The 20,403-nt window shown below is 40.9% G+C and overlaps 1 protein-coding gene across 2 annotated transcripts in view; it reads left to right on the forward strand.

The window, feature by feature from the left end:
• Positions 1-20,403, forward strand: part of RTTN (rotatin) — a 230,378-nt gene that overhangs the window by 4,179 nt on the left and 205,796 nt on the right. For both annotated transcript variants that reach the window (XM_008261459.4, XM_051851884.2), the window contains exons 5-10: positions 3,095-3,185; positions 5,479-5,593; positions 7,495-7,645; positions 10,286-10,451; positions 14,578-14,759; positions 18,485-18,600. In XM_008261459.4, the coding sequence (XP_008259681.3) occupies positions 3,095-3,185; positions 5,479-5,593; positions 7,495-7,645; positions 10,286-10,451; positions 14,578-14,759; positions 18,485-18,600 (821 nt within the window). The remainder of the gene's footprint in view (positions 1-3,094; positions 3,186-5,478; positions 5,594-7,494; positions 7,646-10,285; positions 10,452-14,577; positions 14,760-18,484; positions 18,601-20,403) is intronic.

The raw sequence follows: 20,403 nt of genomic DNA on the forward strand, positions 1-20,403 counted from the left end.
CCTCAAATGGCTGCAACAGCTAAAGCTGGGCTGATCTGAAGCCAGGAGCCTGGAGCTTCTTCTGGGTCTCCCATCTGGGTGCAGGGGCCCAAGGACTTAGTCCATCTTCCACTGCTTTCCCCAGGCCACAGCAGAGAGTTGGATCAGAAGTGGAGCAGCTGGGACTCGAACTGGCTGCTCATATGGGATGCTGGCACTATAGGAGGTAGCCTTACCCGCTGCACCACAGCACAGCACTGGCCCCTCTAACTGTATTTGATGGCAGTAGTACTTAGTGCTTATTGAATGTAAATTCCTTGTCAGGCATTGTGCCGGCCATTATGCATGTGTCATCTCAAGTTTTCTTTAGCTCAATAACTGGTGCCTTGTATCCAGGGACTCCAACCTGAGATCAGGTTCATCGTAGTTTCTTGTTTTGCTATTTTCTCAACATCCAGTTGCTACGGAGGCCCTTCCAGGAATTTTATCTGTAGGTCTTTGTGTATCTGGCTATGTCTGGTCTCTGGGGCCCACATGCCAGTTCCAAAGAGACCTGACTGATGGTTCTAATCAGTGACCAGTTTCTTTATTTAGACTTCTTCCTAACACATCACATGCTCTGAAATTATTTATTTCTTGTGTATCTCCATTATTGAATGTACAGTAAAGGCTGTGGCCACTGCTTTTATACCCAGTGTCTGGATGCATTAGGCACTCAGTAGCTAGTCTTTGAAGGAATGAATGAATCTTCCTAGAGTCTTGGTGAGATTAGTGTTATTATCATCTCCATGTTTTTGATGAGGTCACTGAGACTTAGTGAGGTTAAAGACCTGGTCCTGGCTGGCACCGTGGCTCACTAGGCTAATCCTCCACTTTGCGGCGCCGGCACACCGGGTTCTAGTCCCGGCCAGGGCACCGGATTCTGTCCCAGTTGCCCCTCTTCCAGGCCAGCTCTCTGCTGTGGCCCGGGAGTGCTGTGGAGGATGGCCCAAGTGCTTGGGCCCTGCACCCCATGGGAGACCAGGAGAAGTACTTGGCTCCTGCCATCGGATCAGTGCGGTGCGCCAGCCGCAGCGTGCCGGCCGTGGCGGCTATTGGAGGGTGAACCAACGGCAAAAGAAGACCTTTCTCTCTGTCTTTCTCTCTCACTGTCTGCTCTGCCTGTCCAAAAAAAAAAAAAAAAAAAAAAAAAAAGACCTGGTCTTGTAGGCAGCTCATGTTGAGAGCCTCGGGTGGTCACTGACGTCATCCATAAAAGTGTCAATTGTTAAATTAACAACAGGAGTCACTGTACACTAACTCCACATGTAGGATGTTTGTCCTCAATGAGTTGTATTGTGAGAGTTAACTGTAAAACTAGTTCTCAAACAGTTTGTGTGTGTGTGTGCAAATTGTTGAAACCTTTACTTAGTATAGAGTTGGTCTTCTGTGTACAAAGTTAATTGAAAATAAACCGTAATGGAGAATGGGACTGGGAAGGGGAGAGGGAGGAGGAGGAAAGTTGGGAGGGCGGGTGTGATGGGAAGAATAACTCTATTCCTAATGTTGTAGTTATGAAATTTATATTACTTAAAATATAAATTAACTAAAAACAAACAAACAAACAAAAAAAAAACAACACATGGTTCCAGGGAAAGCAGTTAGGAAATGGTTAAGTAACCATTAAGTATGTACTCAACATTTTATTGCCTGCATAGTTGAGATGAAAAGTATACCCAAGAATTTATTTGCTGATGTCGGGTATTCAAATAAACTCAAATTTGGAGGCCTGTTATTAAAAAGCTTTAGTGGAAATTCATAGGATGAATAACAGAATAAGAAAGAACAGAAAACTTGTTAAGCTGTTAAAATAATTAACCCTTCTATTTTAGAAAAGTTTTGTTAGGCTGATGGGAGAATTTGTTTTTGAGGTAAGATGGTAGATTTTGTGTTTATGACCCAGTGGCTTAATTGATGACAAGACATGTAAAGGGAGTAGGGAATCTCCATGGCCTTAAGATGGGTGTTGAGTGAACCTGATGAAAGTATCGAGGTGAACTGGGATGGTTAACACAGCTTTATGCAAGTGTGTCTGAACTGATGGTGTGCTTGTTTTGGACACGTCTGTACGTGTGCAGTCTGTCCCTTCCTCCATTCGCCTCTCATAGTTGTTAGAAAGTAAGCCCTACTTTTTCTTTTTATCACTTTTGAAGAAGCAGCTGTACCATGTTTGACAATTTGATGGTATTGTTATTTGAATTTAATTATTCCATGTTTTTTTCAAAGCATTTGGTGGGAAGATCATTTGCTATTTGGAAGTTCTTATATGCCCATAGATACCATTTCTCTGTGTTGTCATGGTAACTTGTAAAATATAAGGTCTGTTAAAAAATTTGAATAGAGTTACTTTAAAATTGTGTTGGTTTCTGAGATTTCTTTCAGTCTTGTTTTTGCACTTATATTTGGTTTTCAACCTTATGGTCCTCAATTCGTCTTTATAGAGGTTTAAACATCTAATATGTACACAGTATTTTTTTTATATGGTATTTTTTATTTATTTTCTTATTTAGCAACAGCATCATGAACATTAGCAACAATATCAGTATATCCCTTCAGAATGTTCTTGCAAATTCCTGCTGGTTATCATCTTTTTTTTATAGAAAGCTTTCATTTAATAAATATAAATTTCATAAGTGCAACTTTTGGATTATAGCAGTTGTATACAGTATTTGAACATGGCTAGAAATAGTATGTAATTATATTTATATCATTTTTAATTTCTAGAAGTAAAGGCTTTCTCCAAATGCTGTTTCCTTTTATGTTTAAGGTTGATGGTCTCGTCAGCCAAAGGGTAAAATTGAAACTTTAAATGTCATTCAGTATTGGTTTGTAGTTAATGCTTTTCTACTAACACTTCTTTTAATATTATATGACTTGTTTAAATTATGAAAAGAAAGAGCCTATTATTTATCCATTAGTAGAACAGATTTGCAGCTGACCTCTTTAGAATATTTTAGGTTACTGTAAGATACAGCCTTTATTTTGGGACTTGCTTTAAAGGTGAAACTTCACTTTTAACGTCAATCTGTCATCGTTTTATTCTTTGACACCTTAAGTTTTGATATTCCATTAACAGTGAATCAGAATGTGAAGTGTTTGAAGTTTTCTACTTTTCCTTGGCTACCCCTCACCACAACAGATAGACATGTTCTCTCCTCTAATGAAAGGTACAGTCTCTGATGTATTTTATTTTTGTTCCTTTATAGCCATTAAGTCTGATAGTTATTATTATCCATTTTCACCAGGAAAAGATTGAGTGGCTGTGAAAGGTAGAAGTGGCCATATATGAATGATTTCTTTTTTTTTAAGTATTTTTTTTTAAAATTTATTTGACAGAGTTACAGTGACAGAGAGAGACAGAAAGGTCTTCCTTCCGGTGGTTCACCCCTCAAATGGCCACAACGGCTGGAACTGCGCCGATCTGAAGCCAGGAGCCAGGAGTTTCTTCCTGGTCTCCCATGCGGGTGCAGGGGCGCAAGCACCTGGGCCATCCTCCACTGCTATCCCAGGCCATAGTGGAGATCTGGACTGGAAGAGGAGCAACTGGGACTAGAACTGGCACCCATATGAGATGCTGGCACCGCAGGTGGAGGATTAACCTAGTGTGCCATGGCGCTGGTCCCCCTGAATGATTTCTAATATTTCAAAAAAGCCAGATGATTTCTATTGTCTTTTTTTTTTTTGAAAGATTTATTTTATTATTTTGAAAGACAGAGTTACAGAGAGAGGTAGAGGAGAAAGAGAGGTCTTCCATCCGCTGGGTCATTCCCCAGATGGCTGCAGTGGCCGGAGCTGTGCCGATCCGAAGCCAGGAACCAGGAGCTTCTTCTGGGTCTCCCAGGCGGGTGCAGGGGCCCAAGTGCATGAGCCATCCTCTGCTATCCCAGGCCGTAGCAGGGAGCTGGATCAGAAGAGGAGCAGCGGGACTAGCACCAGTGCTTCAGGCCAGCCTTTAACCAGCTGCGCCACAGCGCTGGCCCCTCTATTTATTTCTTTTTGGTAATTGGAACTTGTGAAGATCTTGGTGATGTGAAGTATTTGTTATGGACCAGATTCTCTAATTGCTTATGCCCTTGATTAATAAAAATGAAAAAGTTAAACACAAATGCCATCTTCTTTTTAGTAAAATATATACTTTAAAACGTAGGCTCTATTAGGAGAAAAATTATGCCCTATTGAGAATATTTGGGACTATTGATATAGTTTTATGAATACTAGTTGGTTATTACCTTCAAAAATAGATAGCTGATACATAGAAATTTGAGTGTTTTAATATCCAAATTCACTTTGTGCAGTTTCAATGAATGCTGCGATATATGAGCTGTTAGCCTATTTTGGATATAAATCTGGAAAATCAAGACCAACTTGCTACAGTTAGGGCTAGATACAAGTGTATGTTAGAAATTTTTTTAAAGATTTAATTATTTATTTGAAAGGCAGAGTTACAGAGAGGCGGAGGCAGAGAGAGAGGTCTTCCATCTGCTGGCTCGCTCCCCAAATGGCTGCAAGGGTTGGAGCTGGGCTGATCCGAAGCCAGGAGCTTCCAGGTTTCCCTTGTGTGTGCAGGAGCCCAAGAACTTGAGCCATCTTTTACTGCTTTCTCAGGCTATAGCAAAGAGCTGGATTGGAAGTGGAGCAGCTGGGATTTGAGCTGGTGCCCATGTGGGATGCTGGCACTGCATGTGGTGGTTTTACCTGCTAAGCCACAGCGCCAACCCTATTAAAGGATTTTGATGATGGTGCTTCTAAGGCATTATTAGTAAATTGTCTTGAAACAGAATATTCAAGAAGTGGCGTGCACATGGGGAAACAGTAAGGGGTTGTTTGCTCTGCCAGATCTGAGTCCATCCCCAGTAAGAGACAGCAGTAATTTCTAGTGCACACCTCTGGGTGGGAGATGGTAGACTGGAACTGGTGTGAGAGAGGGGTTTGATTTCTTTGGGTGAGACTGAACAACTGCTAGATACCTAGCTTACCAGAAGTTGAGGGTTGTCCTATGCATGGGAGTAGGGGAGTGCTAACCTGATTCACCTTGGAGTAGGACAAATTAGAAGGAATCTATTTCCTGTGATTTACTACCATACTTACTACTATTTTTTTCTGTTATATATATTTAGCAGATGTCATTGAACCCTATAACCTTTAAACTCCTGATCTCATTTTGTAGCATTAATGTAGTCTCTAGGCATACCGTCTCTAAGCATATAAGTCCTGCTTCTGAGCAGAGTCTAGTGGGGGATACAAGCTCAACAAACATTTATGATATCTGGAAATAGAAGCATATGGAAGGGACACCTCCTTAGCTGTTGTTGGTTAGGGAAAAGACCTAGGAAGGCTTCTCAGGAGATGTGATGTTTCAGCCAAGAGCTCAATTATTGTTAGTAGTCATTATGCCTGTATATTGCTTAGAATCTGGTCTAGGTGAACTCTTTCAAAAATGAATAATATTTTATTTTGCAGCTCTTTGAGAAGTAGTAACCACACTTTAATATGGAACACTTGTGAATTATTGAAGGATGTTATCATGCAAGATTTTCCTGCTGAGATTTTCCTTCAAAGGCCAAAAATTGTTCAGGTGAGTACCTTCCATAGTAATTTCATATTTTGAAACAGAACTTTTTGCAGTAAAACAGATTTTTCACTGTAGGAATCCTTGAGAATGAAGTTTGTAGTAATACACTTCGTAAAAATGAAATATTTGATTATTTCAACTACCTTTTCTCTGACTTCTATGGTTATTCTCATTAGATTTAGGTTGACCACCGTAAGTTACCATTTATGTATAACCTAAAGGGAGAATAGACTCTGAATGTTGAGGTTGGGAAGTGCTTTTATTAACAGCAAGAGTTTCATTGGTTTTTGAATATCTAGTATGTTTAAGGCATAGTGTTAGATGCTAGTGATATCGGATTTCTATAGCAGTGAGCAATAGTGGTGGATTATTTTCTCTTGTTTATTGTTTAGGCAATAGGGTAAGAGGGATGGGATTTGGGGATTGTGACATCTCCTCTGTAACTAGTAGGGCCTCAGCATTTTTGCTCCTTGCTCACAGGGCTGGGGTGGACTCCAGTGAACAGCAAATATATATACACACACACACACACACACACACACATATAAAGATTTTGTTTATTTATTTGAGAAGTAGAGTTACAGACAGAGGGGGACATGGAGAAAAGTCTTCCATCCACTGTGTCACTGCCCAAATAGCCACAATGGCCAGAGCTGGGCTGATCTGAAGCAAGGAGCCAGGAGCTTCTTCTAGGTCTCCCTTGTGGCTGCAGGAGCCCAAGGACTTGGGCCATTTTCTGCTACTTTCCTATGCCATAGCAGAGAGCTGAATCCGAAGAAGGCAGCCAGGACTTGAACTTGAACCCATTTGGGATCCTGATGCTGCAGGTGGAGGCTTAGCCTCAGTGCCGGCCCCGAACAGCAAATATTAATACATAGTATTGCAGCTGACAAATGATTGCAGAGGGGCTGGCACTGTGTTGTAGCAGGTAAAGCCACCACCTGCAGTGCTGGCATCCCATATGGGCACTGGTTCAAGTCCCAGCTGCTCCACTTCTGATCCAGCTCTATGTTATGGCCTGGGAAAACAGTGGAAGATGGCCCAAGTCTTTGGGCCCGTGCACCCATGTTGGGGACCCTAAAGAAGCTCCTGGCTCCTGGCTTCAGATCGGTGCAGCTCTGGCCATTGCGGCCATCTGGGGAGTGAAGCAGCAGATGGAAGTCTCTCTTTCTCTCTGCCTCTCATTCTCTCTCTCTGTAACTCTGATAACAGAGAGACAACTGTTAACTGCTTAAATGTTGTAAAACAATTTAGATGTTTGAGATGTAAAGGATCAGCTGTGTGTGTGTGTGCTTTGTTTTATTTACTTGAAAAGCAGAGTTACAGAGAGAGGGCGAGGTCTTTCAACTTCTGGTTCATTCCATAAGTGGCTGCAGTGGCCAGTGCTGGGGCAGGATGAAGCCAGGAGGCAGAAGCTTCTTCTGGGTCTCCCATGTAGGTACAGGAGCCCAAGCACTTGAACCATCTTTTGCTGCTTTCCCAGGCACATTAGCCGGGAGCTGTATCGTATGTGGAGTAGCTGGGACTTGAATTGGTGCCCGGGTGGGATGCTGGCACTGCAGGCAGCACCTTTACCCACTATGGTAAAGCACCAGCCCCCAGCGGTTGCTTTTTAAAAAAAGGCCTGTGAAATATATCGTCCAGAATGGGACATAATTCCTGCCCTCTCTCAGATTTTAGAAGTAAGAAACACTGCCCGTTGTATTTAAAGTGTATTGTCTCATTTTTATTAATCTTTTTCCATTATGCTAAGTCATTGTTGCCCATTTCTGTTTCTTTTGTTTTATAAAAACCTGGCACCTTATTTTATATCCTTTGACTATTCACTTACCCTTATTCTCCACATTCTTCTTTGAACTTGAGACTTTTGTCCCTTTGGTTATTTTCCCTGCCCTTTATTTCAGAGCCTTTTGTCTCTGTTGAAACTGGCCTTTGGAGGCGATGGAAAGCATCGTCTGGCATTGCAGTCGGTGTCCTGCTTGCAGCAGCTGTGTGTGTATTTAAGAAACAGACTCAACTTTCACCGAGATCCAGGTTTTTTCTGTAGTAAACAAGGTACTGGTATTTTTTATTCATTAGCCACTGGTGTTATTTGCAAATTCATGTGAGAACTCCCCATTATCCTTACTGTTAGGGGTTACCATGTGTACTTGTTCACGACATTAATTCCCCACTCCTAAATGTAATCAGATTATCATCTTTGAATACAAACTTTGAATGACAGAACCACCATGATTTCGTGCTTCTTTAATGTTTTAAAAAATGTATTTATTTTTGGAAAGGGATGTTTAGAAAGTGTTTTTCTTTTTTCTCCCACACATTTAGATTCTCTGTAAACAGTGTTGTTGGGACTTAGAGACTAGGATTCTGAATATGGCTATTCATGTAGGACCTCAGGGGGTTTTAGCAAGTTATAGATTGAGTTACTACATTGTTTGGTTTGAAAAATAATTGATTTGTATTTTATGAAAACTGTTTTCATGCAGCTTGTGATATAGTCAGTATTGCGTGATAGCAATGTCAAGACTTTTCAGAGAAAAAGCACCACCTAATGGCCGATGGAATACCAGCCTAGTCTTGACAAAACAATATCTACAAACTCTGATTTCTGTGAACTTACATAATATGCAGTGAATGTCCAGTATTAAATTATAGTCATCTGTCATTGTGTTTCACAGATAATCCCTGTTTTGTTGGGGTTTCTACTGATGCTACACTACTTGAATATTTGTATTATACAGTGACTTATTTGTTTATTTTTTTAGAAGATTTATTTATTTATTTGAAAGAGTTACAAAGAGAGAGGCAGAGAGAGAGAGAGAAAGGTCTTCCATCTTCTGGTTCATTCCCCAAATGGCCATAATGGCCATAGCTGGGCTGATCTGAAACCGGGAGCCTAGAGCTTCTTCTGGGTCTCCCATGCGGGTGCAGGGGCCCAAGTCATGGGCCATCTTTTACTGCTTTCCCAGGCTGTAGCAGAGAGCTGGATCAGAAGTGCAGCAACCGGGACTTGAACTGGTGCCCATATGGGATGCCGACTCTGCAGGCGGCAGCTTTACCTGCTGTGCCATGGTGCTGGCCCCATTGGCTTTATTATAGATTTCACAGGGTATGGTGTTTCCTCAGTAACATTCTTGAGGTATGGCATTTTGCAAATGATTGATAATAGAGAGCTTCTGGGTACCCCAAACTTCAGCAGGAAAAGAGTTCTAGTGTTGATAAAATTCTCCATGAAGATTTATTCATGTATTAAACAGATATTTAGCAGCTGATATTCTACCCTTTAGAAGGCATAACAGATAAAGTTATCTGATAAAGTCCCATCCCTATGAGCTGTATTTTAGATGACTGGGGACAGGTAATACACTCATAATCAAGTTATCTTCAGATAAGGAACAGTGTTGAAGGAAATTGAAAGGGTGATATGACAGAACACGACTAGGAAGATGTAGCTTATAGGAGGACCAGGAAAAGCCTCTCGGAGGAGGCGACATGAAGGTGATGAGGAATCAGCCACTCAGAGAGCTAGTAGAAGAATCTTCCAGGGGAGGTCAGAGGCTTCAAGGCAGCAGTGAGAGTGATGGGCTTCAGCAGCAGCATGACGGCCCCTGCAAGGAGAGTATGGTGAGGTGGGGAATAGTGCCGTGAGGTCAGAGTGATAGTCAGGGCCAGAGCACTTTGTGCTTGCTTTGCAGTACAGTGAGGTTTTTTCCTTTTTTTCTCTGCAAATGCATTTACTTTTTTTTACTGTGGTAAAATATATATAACATAAAATATGCCATTGTAATCATATTTAAGTGTGCCATTTGGTGGCATTAATTAAACATTCACACTGTTGTTTAACTATCATTGTTCTGCAACCTTTTCATTCCCCTAAACAGAAACTCTGTAATATTAAGCAGTTAACTCCCCGTTTCCTGTTTTCTAAAGCTCTTTATGACCTCTAGTCTACTTTCAGAATCTGAATTCGTTGATTTTATACCATGTGTAAGTGAGGTTATATAAAGTTTGTCTTTTTCTTTTTTTTAAAAGATTTGTTTGTTTGAGAGAGTTACAGAGAGAAGTAGAGCCAGAGAGAGGTCTTCCATTCGCTGGTTCACTCCCTAAATGGCTGCAATGGCCAGAGCTGAACCAATCTGAAGCCGGGAGCCAGGAGCTTCTTCTGTGTCTCCTATGCAGGTGCAGAGATCCAAGCATTTGAGCCATCTTCTGCTTTCCCAGGCCACAGCAGAGAGCTAGATTAGAAGTGGAGCAGCTGGGACTTGAACCGGTGCCCATATGGGATGCCAGCACTGTAGATGGTGGCTTTACTTGTACACCACAGTGCCAGCCCCATGGGTTATATTTAGGTTGTTGATGCATTTTGAGTCAGATTTTGCATTTGGCTTGAAGTAAGGGTTCAGGATTCTTGGAAGTACATGAACTGGTATTGTTCTGCTTTGGGAGTCTGTAATGTTCTAAGTGAATACCATGGCCAGGAGGTTCCTCATAATTAGATCAGTTAGAGATAAAACCTAAATGTGTTAAATGAATACTTGTAGGAAAGGTTGATCTTTATTTTTATTTTTATTTCTGTGGAAGCAGTTCTGCGTTTTACTTTCGTAATTTTTTGGAAGAATGACACATCTATATAATTACTATGTAATCACAAATCTGTTTCTACTAACTGATAATGTTAATTCTCTTTTTTCCCAGACACAGTTTCCCAGAATTCTTCTTTGTCTTATGGTCATGAAGCACGAGGTACTCATCATTCCCAGAATCCCTCCCCAGGGAGCAGCAGCCCTCGGCCCTCCGTGGTTGGGCGTACAGGCCAGCGACCCAGAGGAGATGGCCAGGACTGGGATGCTGTGTCTTCCAGGTGACTAGTGACTGCGTCTGCAGGGAATTAGAAGTGCTTAGTTAACTTGTGTGTTTTGTGATTTCAGAAGGAGATAATTATTTTTCTCTGCCTTCTTTTTTGAAATATTACCATAGGGATATAGGCCTTGTGTTAAACCAAGGCTTTTGAACTTTTTTGACTATGACCTATAGTAAGTATCAATAAGTATTACATTGTAACTCAGTATTCAATATACACACATATAGGTACTCTATGTGTCTATGTATATATGTGTGTTTGTCTGCCAACACAAAATGTTCACAAAATAGTACTCTGATTCCATGCTGTATATAATGAACTATATTTTCTGTTCCTTCCTAGGAATGATGATTCTGACCACTGAATTTTTACCAGTTGTATGGAATATGATCTAGTTTAAAATCATAGCTTTAAGAGACATATAAGGTTTTATGGTATTTTTTAAAAGAATTATTTATTTATTTGAATGTCAGAGTTACACAGAAAGAGAAGGAGAGGCAGAGAGAGAGAGAGAGAGAGAGAGAGAGAGAGATATCTTTGATCCGCTGGTTCATTCCCCAATTGGCTGCAGCAGCCAGAGCTGCGCCAATCCAAATCCAGGAGCCAGAAGCTTCCTCCAGGTCTTCCCACATAGGTGCAAGGGGCTCAAGGACTTGGGCCATCTTCTACTGCTTTTCCAGGCCATAGCGCCGAGCCAGATCGGAAGTGGAGCAACTGGGACTTGAACTGGTGCCCATATGGGATGCTGGCACCGCAGGCAGTGGCTTTACCTGCTATGCCACAGTGCTGGCCCTGGCTTTATGGTATTTACACACATTTTTGTAAATCTAATCATGATTAGACTCATATGTATCTACTACTAAGATGAAAAATTGGAGAACATTTTTATGAAACAAGGGCTTCTTCAAGATGTATGTATAATTCATGTTATTGTGTGAATACAAATTTTCTTATTTCATAAAGGGATTGACATATTTGTGTGTTACTTTATTCTAGGCTACAAATATACTAGAAACATATTAATTTCTCCCTTACTGTCATTCTAAAAAATGTTCAGTAAGATGAACAGCTGTCTTTTGGCTTGATATTTTCTTGTGGTACTACAAGCTAACTGACTTGTGCTTGCTTTGGGTAGTGTTATGCTATGTACTTTGTACACTTTGTTTCCTTTAGTCATGCTCATCACAGTTCTATTGTAGGCCTGGCATTGTTATTATCATCATTTTACAGAAAAGCCACAAGTTTAGAGAGATTAAGAGCAATACAGGGCCTGTGCTGCGGTTCACTTGGCTAATCCGCCTGTGTCGCTGGCACCCCGGGTTCTAGTCCCGGTTGGGGCACCGATTCTGTCTCTGCTGCTCCTCTTCCAGTCCAGCTCTCTGCTGTGGCCCAGGAGTACAGTGGAGGATGGCCCAAATGCTTGGGCGCCTGCACCCGTGTGGGAGACCAGGAGGAAGCACCTGGCTCCTGGCTCCTGGCTCCTGGCTTCGGATCAGCGCAGTGCGCTGGTTGTAGCGGCCATTTGTTGGGTGAACCAATGGAAATGAAGATCTTTCTCTCTCTCTCTCACTGTCTAACTCACCCTGTCAAAAAAAAAAAAAAAAAAAAAAAAAAGCAATACCGTTGGTTAAGAGTGGAGCTGGCTTCTCTGCTATGACCTGGGAAAGCAGTAGAAGATGGCCCAAGTCCTTGGGCCCCTGCACCCATGTGGGAGACCTGGAGGAAGCTCCTGGTTCCTGGCTTCGGATTGGTGCAGCTCCTGGCTGTTGTGGCTATTTGGGGAGTGAACCATTGGATGGAAGACCTCTCCCTGTCTCCCTCCCTCTCTTTCCTCTCTCTCCTCTGTGTAATTCTGACTCTCAACTGAATAAAAAAAATTTATAAAAAAAAAGAGTGGAGCTGGCTTTGAGTAATATAATAGGAGAGGCTGTGCTATTATATTGTCATTAATTGATCAGTTTTGGGCCCTTTTAATGCCTTTCTCCCCCATTAGTAAATTACATGTTTGGAAGTTCTCATTTTTAAGATTTATTTTTTTGAAGTGCAGAGTTACACAGAGAGAGAGATCTTCTATCTGCTGGTTCACTCCCCAAATGGCCACTATGGCTGGAGCTGCTCTGGTCTGAAGCCAGGAGCCAGGAGCTTCCTCTCGGTCTCCCACATGGTGCCAGGGCCCAAGCACTTGGGCCATCTTGCACTGCTTTCTCAGGCATGTTAGCAGGGAGCTGGATCTGGAGCGGAGCAGCTAGAACACAAACCGGCGCCCATATGGGATGCTGGCATTGGCAGGCAATGGCTTTACCCATTGTACCACAATTCCGGGCCCTAAGTTTTCACTCTTGAGTGGCCCACTTTCAGAGTTTGAGAGAAGCTGAGATCATTTCCCTTCTTGGGATTCTTGGTATCTTGAATTTGAAGAAATGACAAGATAGATATAAGATTTGAGGAATTTTAAATATTCAATAGCATTAGTATATCTTTGTATTCAATTTTATTTGTATTTACATCAAAAGTAAAAATTTTTAGTTTCTGTTGGAGATCATTATGCTTAGTGAAATAAGCTAGACCCCCAAAGACAAATATCACATGTTTTCTCTGATTTGTGGTAGCCAATATATAGAGTATAAAAAAATTTAATGAATATGAGTGAAATCGACATCTTGGGGTTTGAGTATTATTTATAGCCCTTGTCTGCATTCCTGCTGAACAATGGTCTTTCCACTTTTTTCTTGTTTGCCTCTTTATTTAGTGGTGCATTAAGCCTTGATTAGAGAGTAAATTAAAAATGTTACTGCAAAAATTAAGAAAGGAGGGAAGGTGGGAGAGGAGGTTTATCATTATATTCTCAAAATTGTATTGATGAACTATTTGAAATCTGTTTTCTTTATATTAGTAAAAATATAAATTAAAAAGATGCCAATTAAAGCATAAACATTTTTGAGTTTATAAATGTGAAGTTAAGCCCTTTATGTTAATTTTTTTCTTTTTTTAATGATTTATTTTATTTATTTGAAGGGCAGAGTAGAGAGAGATCTTGGTTCATGCTGCAAATGGCTGCAATGGCCAGAGAGGTGCCAAACTGAAACCAGGTGCCAGGAGCTTCTTCTAGGTCTCCCTCCTGGGTGCAGAGACCCAAGCACTTGAGCCATCCTCTGTTGCTTTCCAAGGCACATTAGCAGGGAGCTGGATCAGAAACAGAGCACCCAGGACATGAACTAGCACCCATATGGGAGGCCAGCATCATTGCAGACAGCAGCTTTACCCGCTATGCCACAATGCTGGCCCCGCCAGTTTCATCTTTAACCCACCACTTTACACCCAAGGCAAAAATTTCTTAATGAAGAAGCCAAGGAAAATGAGATATTCCATATTTTGGAAGCATTTTCAAAGTAATTGTGTGTTGTCAAGTGTACTGAATAAAGTAATCCATGTGGCCTCCCTAGAATGTTTGGTGAAAATCACAGAAAATCCAACAAACTATATACATGTTGATTATAAATTATTATAAATCTGCTTGTTTTCATTTAGAAATATGTTATCATCATTAATGCTAACTGCTCCTAAAGGAACATTGACACATTTTGGGAAAAGCAGTTTGAAAAACAAAATTTAAATGCATTTGAGGGGCTGGCACTGTGGTGTAGCTGGTAAAAGCCTTCACCTGCAGTGCTGGCATCCCATATGAGTGCTGGTTCGAGTCCTGGCTTCTCCGCTTTTGATCCAGCTTCCTGGGAAAGTAGAGGAAGATGACTCAAGTCCTTGGGCCCCTGCACCCACTTGGGAGACCCGGAAGAAGCTCCAGGCTCCTGGCTTCTGATTGGCCCAGCTCTGGCCATTGTGGCTATTTGGGGATCAGCAGATGGAAGACTTCTCTGTCTGCCTCTGCCTCTCTGTAACTGCCTTTCCAACAGATAAATAAATCTTAAAAGTAAACAAATACATTTGAGTCATCTCTATGGCATTCAATCTCATAAAATCAGGATTTTTACAAATCTGACAAGAATTGTTGCATGAAAGTGTGGTTGTGATCAGTATGAGGCTTTTAATATGCCAAGTAGCAGACAGAGGATAATCTGTTTGAGGGTTGTTTCCATGTTCAAGGTTTTATCATTTTTAAAATTTGCAGTGGCGGTAGTAGTCATGCTCACATAAACTCCAGGATATCTGTCCATTCACCTTTGGATGCGGGACACATAGATCTGCCAGAGCTGGAAACTGAGGACACGTTGGAATTACGATTCCAGCAGCTTAGTCTTCCCCAGTTCTGCATCTCCATTCTGGAATCAGCACTTCCTCTCTTAAGAACAGGTTAGTTGTCTTTTGACATTGTAGTTCTTACACACTTGTGTTTGTTTAAAATTTTTCTCAGACTTTTCTTTCCTATATTAGGGCCTATATCATACTTTTAAAATTTATGTAATTGAAAAATAGACAGACACACACACACACACACATACACATCTTGCACCTGTTAGTTCACTTTCCAGATGCCTGCAATGGCGGGGGTTGGGCCAAGTCAAAGCCAGGATCTGGGAACTCAGTCTAAGTTTCCCATGTGGGTAGCAGGGACCAAAGTACTTGAGTCATTATTTGCTGCCTCTTAGTGTATAGTGCACATCTGCAGAAAGCTGGAATTGAGACACAGCTAGGACTTCAACGTCAGCAATCTCACACTGGATGTGGGTGTCCCACGTGGTGTCTTAAGCACTGTGTGGATGTCCACCCTTATTAGGTCCTTTGAAGTCTGTTACCTTTTGGGATAAAAATTTATAAGAACTCAATAAGGTTTTTATTATTAATTAAACATTTATGCCATGGAACGCTGTTCAAATGGTATTGATTTCCAATCAGGGTTTTCTTTGGCACAGGTTTCCTCGTTGTGTGGCTTTTTTAATTTTATTTATTTGAAAGGCAGAGTTACAGAGGGAGGGAGAGATCTTCCTTCTGCTGGTTCACTCCGCAGATGGCTACAATGGTAGGAGCTGGGCCCATGGGAAGCCAGGAGAGGGGCCCTAGAACTTGGGTCGTTTTCTGCTGTTTTCACAGGTGCATTAGCAGGGAGCTGGATTGGAAGTCAAGCATCGAGGACTCAAACCAGCACATATATGGGATGCTGGTGCTGCAGGTGGTGGCTTTAACTGCTGTGCCACAGCACCAGCTCCTGTATAGCTTTTTTTTTTTTTTTTTTTTAATTTAATTTATTTATTTGAAAGTCAGAATTACCCAGAGAGAGAAGGAGAGACAGAGAGAGAGGTCTTTCATTTGCTGGCTCACTTCCCAATTGGCTGCAACAGCTGGAGCTTTGCTGATCTGAAGCCGGGAGCCAGGAGCTTCTTCCTGGTTTCCCACACTGGTACAGGGGCCTAAGGACTTGGGCCATCTTTTGCTGCTTTCCCAGGACATAGCAGAGAGCTAGATGGGAAGTAGAGCAGCCGGGACTCAAACCGGCGGCCATATGGGATGCGGGCACTGCAGGTGGTGGCCTTACCCACTATGCCATAGTGCTGGCCCCTGTATAGCAGTTTTCAGCATAAACCCAGACAACATAATGCACTGGACAAAACCAGAGAAGGTTGACTGGTGTGAGTTGACCAGAATTTTAAAAAAATCATTGGCTTTTGTTGTTTAGAAACTTTCTGAATTGCTCTCAGTTCTTTACTCTTCCCATTTATATTTCCTGCCTAAGTCATAAAACATGTTAAGAGCAAATCCCCAAACCAGAATTCTTTGTAGTGATATGGTTTTTTTTCAACAAAAAGAACCCTCAAAGATTCTGGGGTTACTCAGTGTGCTAGGTAAATAGCAGTTACCATGTATTGAATCCTGCTGTGTTCCCCTATCATACTTTTCTGGGTATTGTTTGATGCTCTTCTCACACTGATTGATTTTATCTTTCTAAATAGTGGTGGTTACTAGTTCTGGTCCCCTTTTTACATGTGAGGAAATTGAGGTCTAGAGTGTTTTAGAAACTGAAATAGCTGAGAGCAAGATCTTGAACCAGAGTTCTGAATCTGCAGTCTGGGCTTCTGAGTACGTCAGCATTTAGCAAGGCAAAAGTTTAGAAGCAGTGATGCTTTGTATTTTTAAATGTACACATTTCTAGCAGCAGGTAAGCAAGCACGTTTTGCCTTTCTTAGTTTATATTGGTAAAGTAAAAAATATATTTCATGTTAATGGTTGTGTAAGTCCTGTGGCTATTTTTTGCCTCTTGGTAGGTAATGGAAAGAAAAGCAGGATGAAGTACTTGAAAAATGTTGCACATGTATACCTTACTTCTCACCAAGTGAATGACTGCTTCCAGGAGTTAGGACTACATATTAATTCACATGCTAATAATGTGAAATGAAGGAAGGTCTGAACTTTGGTATCATAAAGTATATGTTTATCTGCCTGGTGTACGGAGAAGCACTGTTTTAGACTTAATGATTTTGCATTTAACCTTTTCTTAATTTCCTGTGAAAAGTCAGATTGATCATTAGAAAGCTATTTCTTGGTACATAAACATTTCTAAATGTTCTCTTGCCCTTTTCTGTTAAATTATTGCCTAATTTGTAATTGTTCAATATCATAAGAGGTTTCTAGAGAACTTGCTCCAGCTGTTCTAATGAAAGAATTAATCTGGATCCTTATGATCTGGTCGTTTTACTTCTGTTCATTAGAAATCAACCTTTTGGATGGGAGACAGAAGTCTGTCTGAATGTTCACCTCACACAGAGTAGTGAAGCCTGGAGTTCCTGGTGACTCTGTCTGGAGGGGTGCTCTGGTGGCTGTGACTCTGGCAGCAGAGTTCTTCTGGAATTTTTTTGAACTTAAGACAAATGCAGATGGAATTTCTGAAGTTTCTTTGGCAAATGCCAGTGTAGATATTTATTGCTTTAGTTACTCCAGGAAAGCTGTTTCCTAGGCAATTCCTGGGTCGGAAAATACTAATTTCTGATGAGTCTTAATCTTTCATGTACTAAATAGTTTTCTACAATTTCTACAGTTTCTACAATTTCTACAATTTCTACATTTTCTACAATTGTTAGGTGCTTTGTTACATATTAAGTATAACAAGATGGTCCTGAATTTGAGAAATTATTTTAATCTAATCTAGCTCTTGTTTTTTTTTCTTTTTTTTTTTTTTTCTTTTTTTTTTTTTTTTTTTATGACAGGCAGAGTTAGATAGTGAGAGAGAGAGAGAGACAGAGAAAAAGGTCTTCCTTCTATTGGTTCATCCCCCAAATGGCCTCTATGGCCGGCGCACCGCGCTGATCCGAAGCCAGGAGCCAGGTACTTATCCTGGTCTCCCATGCGGGTGCAGGGCCCAAGCACTTGGGCCATCCTCCACTGCACTCCCGGGCCACAGCAGAGAGCTGGCCTGGAAGAGGAGCGACCGGGACTAGAACCTAGTGTGCTGGCGCCGCAAGGTGGAGGATTAGCCTAGTGAGCCGCGGCGTTGGCCACTAGGTCTTGTTTTTTTTAGATAGGTTATTGCTGCTATCTTTTTTAAAAAAATTTTCTTTGAGATAGAGGGAATGAATGAATGAATGAATGAATATGAATATGAATGAACCAGTACGAGGCTGCTGTGTTTGCTGGTTCACTCCCTAAATGCCTGCAATGGCCTGGACTCTCCTGGTGCTGAAGCTGGGAACTGAAAACGTAATCCAGGTGTCCCACATTGGTGGCAGGAGCTCAGTTACTCGGCCTGTCACCTGCTGCCTCCTAGGTCTGTATAGCAGGAATCTGGAGTCAGGAGCTAGAACTGGGCATTGAACCCTGGCACTCTGATATGGGATGTGGTCATCTTAATCAGTGTCTTAATTGCTAGCTAGATGCCTGTTGTGCTGCTTTACTCTTGAGTATCTTTTCTGCATATGAGTGAATTTGATTTGTTGTAATCAATTAGTAATATGACTGAAGAGGGAGAGAGGGAAGGAGAGGGGAATTTTGGGGTATATCTAACTAGAGTATTGAATTGAGCTGATTATTTGAAAGTTAAGTAGCTTTCTTTTTTTATTCCCTTATCTTCCTCCTGTTTGTTTTCCTAGGTAGTAGACAGATGATAATTAGAGTTCTGGAATTGCTTGCAGATGATATGATACTTATTGGTGAAGCAATTTCATCAGATATCTGGGATGACAGCAGCCTTTTTGCTATAGATATGGTAAGAATTAATGTTTTCTTGGATAATAGTGTTATTATTTTAGCATATTTTTGTTCTTTTGAGATGGTTTCATTGTCTCATTAGTCTTCAAAGGAGTTTGTTTTTTTTTTAAACACTTATTTCAGGCTTATTTTGGACATGTTCTGAAACAGGCCATTCTCCAGAATTCTGGTTGCACGACTTGTTCAGTCATTCATTTTTTAATGGACATGTATGTGGGTTGTTTCTAGATTTTAGTTATTACAGGTAGGATCCTATGGAGTGTTCCACATTTCCTCTGACATTTGGTATGTTCAGGTTTCTGTTTTTTCTTGTCGGACAGTCTGATATATGTGTAAGGGTATCTCTAGTTTTAATTAACATTTCCCTAGTGACCAAAGATACTGAACATGCCTTGTAGTTTTCAGTGAATAAATCTGAGTATTCTTTTTCTTATTTACAAGATCATTTATTGAAGTCTTATTAGCAAAAGACGCCAACAGAAGAAACATAAAAACGAACAAAGAGCTATAGGGGAGTAGGTGGTAAAGTCATTGCTGTCTTCCCACGAAGGTATTTTTTTAGATATTGAAAATAAAGGGGTAGCTTGTCACAATTGTCTTTTTTTTTAGACTTATCCCTAAGTATTTTTTTTAATACTGTTGTGAATGAAAATCCTTTTAATGTTTCATTTTCTGAATTTTTAATTTCAAGTATAGAGAAATGCAGTTAATAATTGTGTTTTAATCTTCTGTCCTATGACTTTGCTGAACTTATTAATTGTGGTAGTATTTTCTTTTTTTATTGGTAGATTCCTTAGGATTTCATACATAGAGAGTCATGTAATCTTTGAATTAAAACAGTTTTAGCCTTGTTTTCTGTGAATAAAGAGTTTTAGTTCTTCCTATTCATCTGGATACCCATTAATTTCTTTCTATTTCCCAATTTCCATGTCTAGAACCTATAGTAAAATGTTGGGTAGATATGATAAGAACCTCATTCCTGATCTTAGAGAGGAAGCATTTGATTTTTTGCCATTAAATGTAATATTGAGTCTAGGACTTTATAGATGTCTTTATGAAGTTGAAGATATTCTCTGTATTCTTTTTTTCTTTTCTTTTTTTTTTTTTTAGATTTATTTGAAAGAGTTAGACAGAGAGAGGAGAGGCAGAGAGAGAGAGGTCTTCCATCCGTTGGTTCACTCCCCAGTTGGCTCCAATGGCTGTAGCTGTGCTGATCCCAAGCCTGGAGCCAGGAGCTTCTTCCTGGTCTCCTATGTGGGTACAGGGGCCCAAGGACTTGGGCCATCTTCCACTGCTTTTCCAGGCCACAGCAGAGTGCTGGATTGGAAGTGGAGCAGCTGGGACTTGAACCGCCACGCATATGGGATACCGGCGCTGCCGGCGACAGCCCCACTTGCTAGCTGCAGTGCTGTCCCCTCTCTGTATTCTTAATTTGTTGAATTTTTTTTTTATCATAAATGGATGTTGGATTTTTTCAGACCTTTTTCTGCATCTGTTGAGATGATCATTTAGTTTTTCAAAGAGCAGAAGTTCTGAATTTTGTCAAGGTTCAGTTTCTCAGTTTTCTTTTTATGGATTGTGCTTTTGATATTATATTTAAGAAATCTTTGCCATCTGGAGCATATAGATGTTTTCTTTTTCTTTTTCTTTTTTTAGATTATTTTCATTTTATTTGAAAGGCAGAGAGAGAGAGAGAAATCTTCCATCCACTGGTTCACTCCCCCAAATGCCTGCAATAGCTGGGTCCAGGCCAAGCCAGGATCCTAGAACTCAGTCTGGGTCTTACAGGTGGGTGTCAGGG

This window comes from Oryctolagus cuniculus, chromosome 10, assembly GCF_964237555.1.
Source record: "Oryctolagus cuniculus chromosome 10, mOryCun1.1, whole genome shotgun sequence".
Lineage (NCBI taxonomy): Eukaryota > Metazoa > Chordata > Mammalia > Lagomorpha > Leporidae > Oryctolagus > Oryctolagus cuniculus.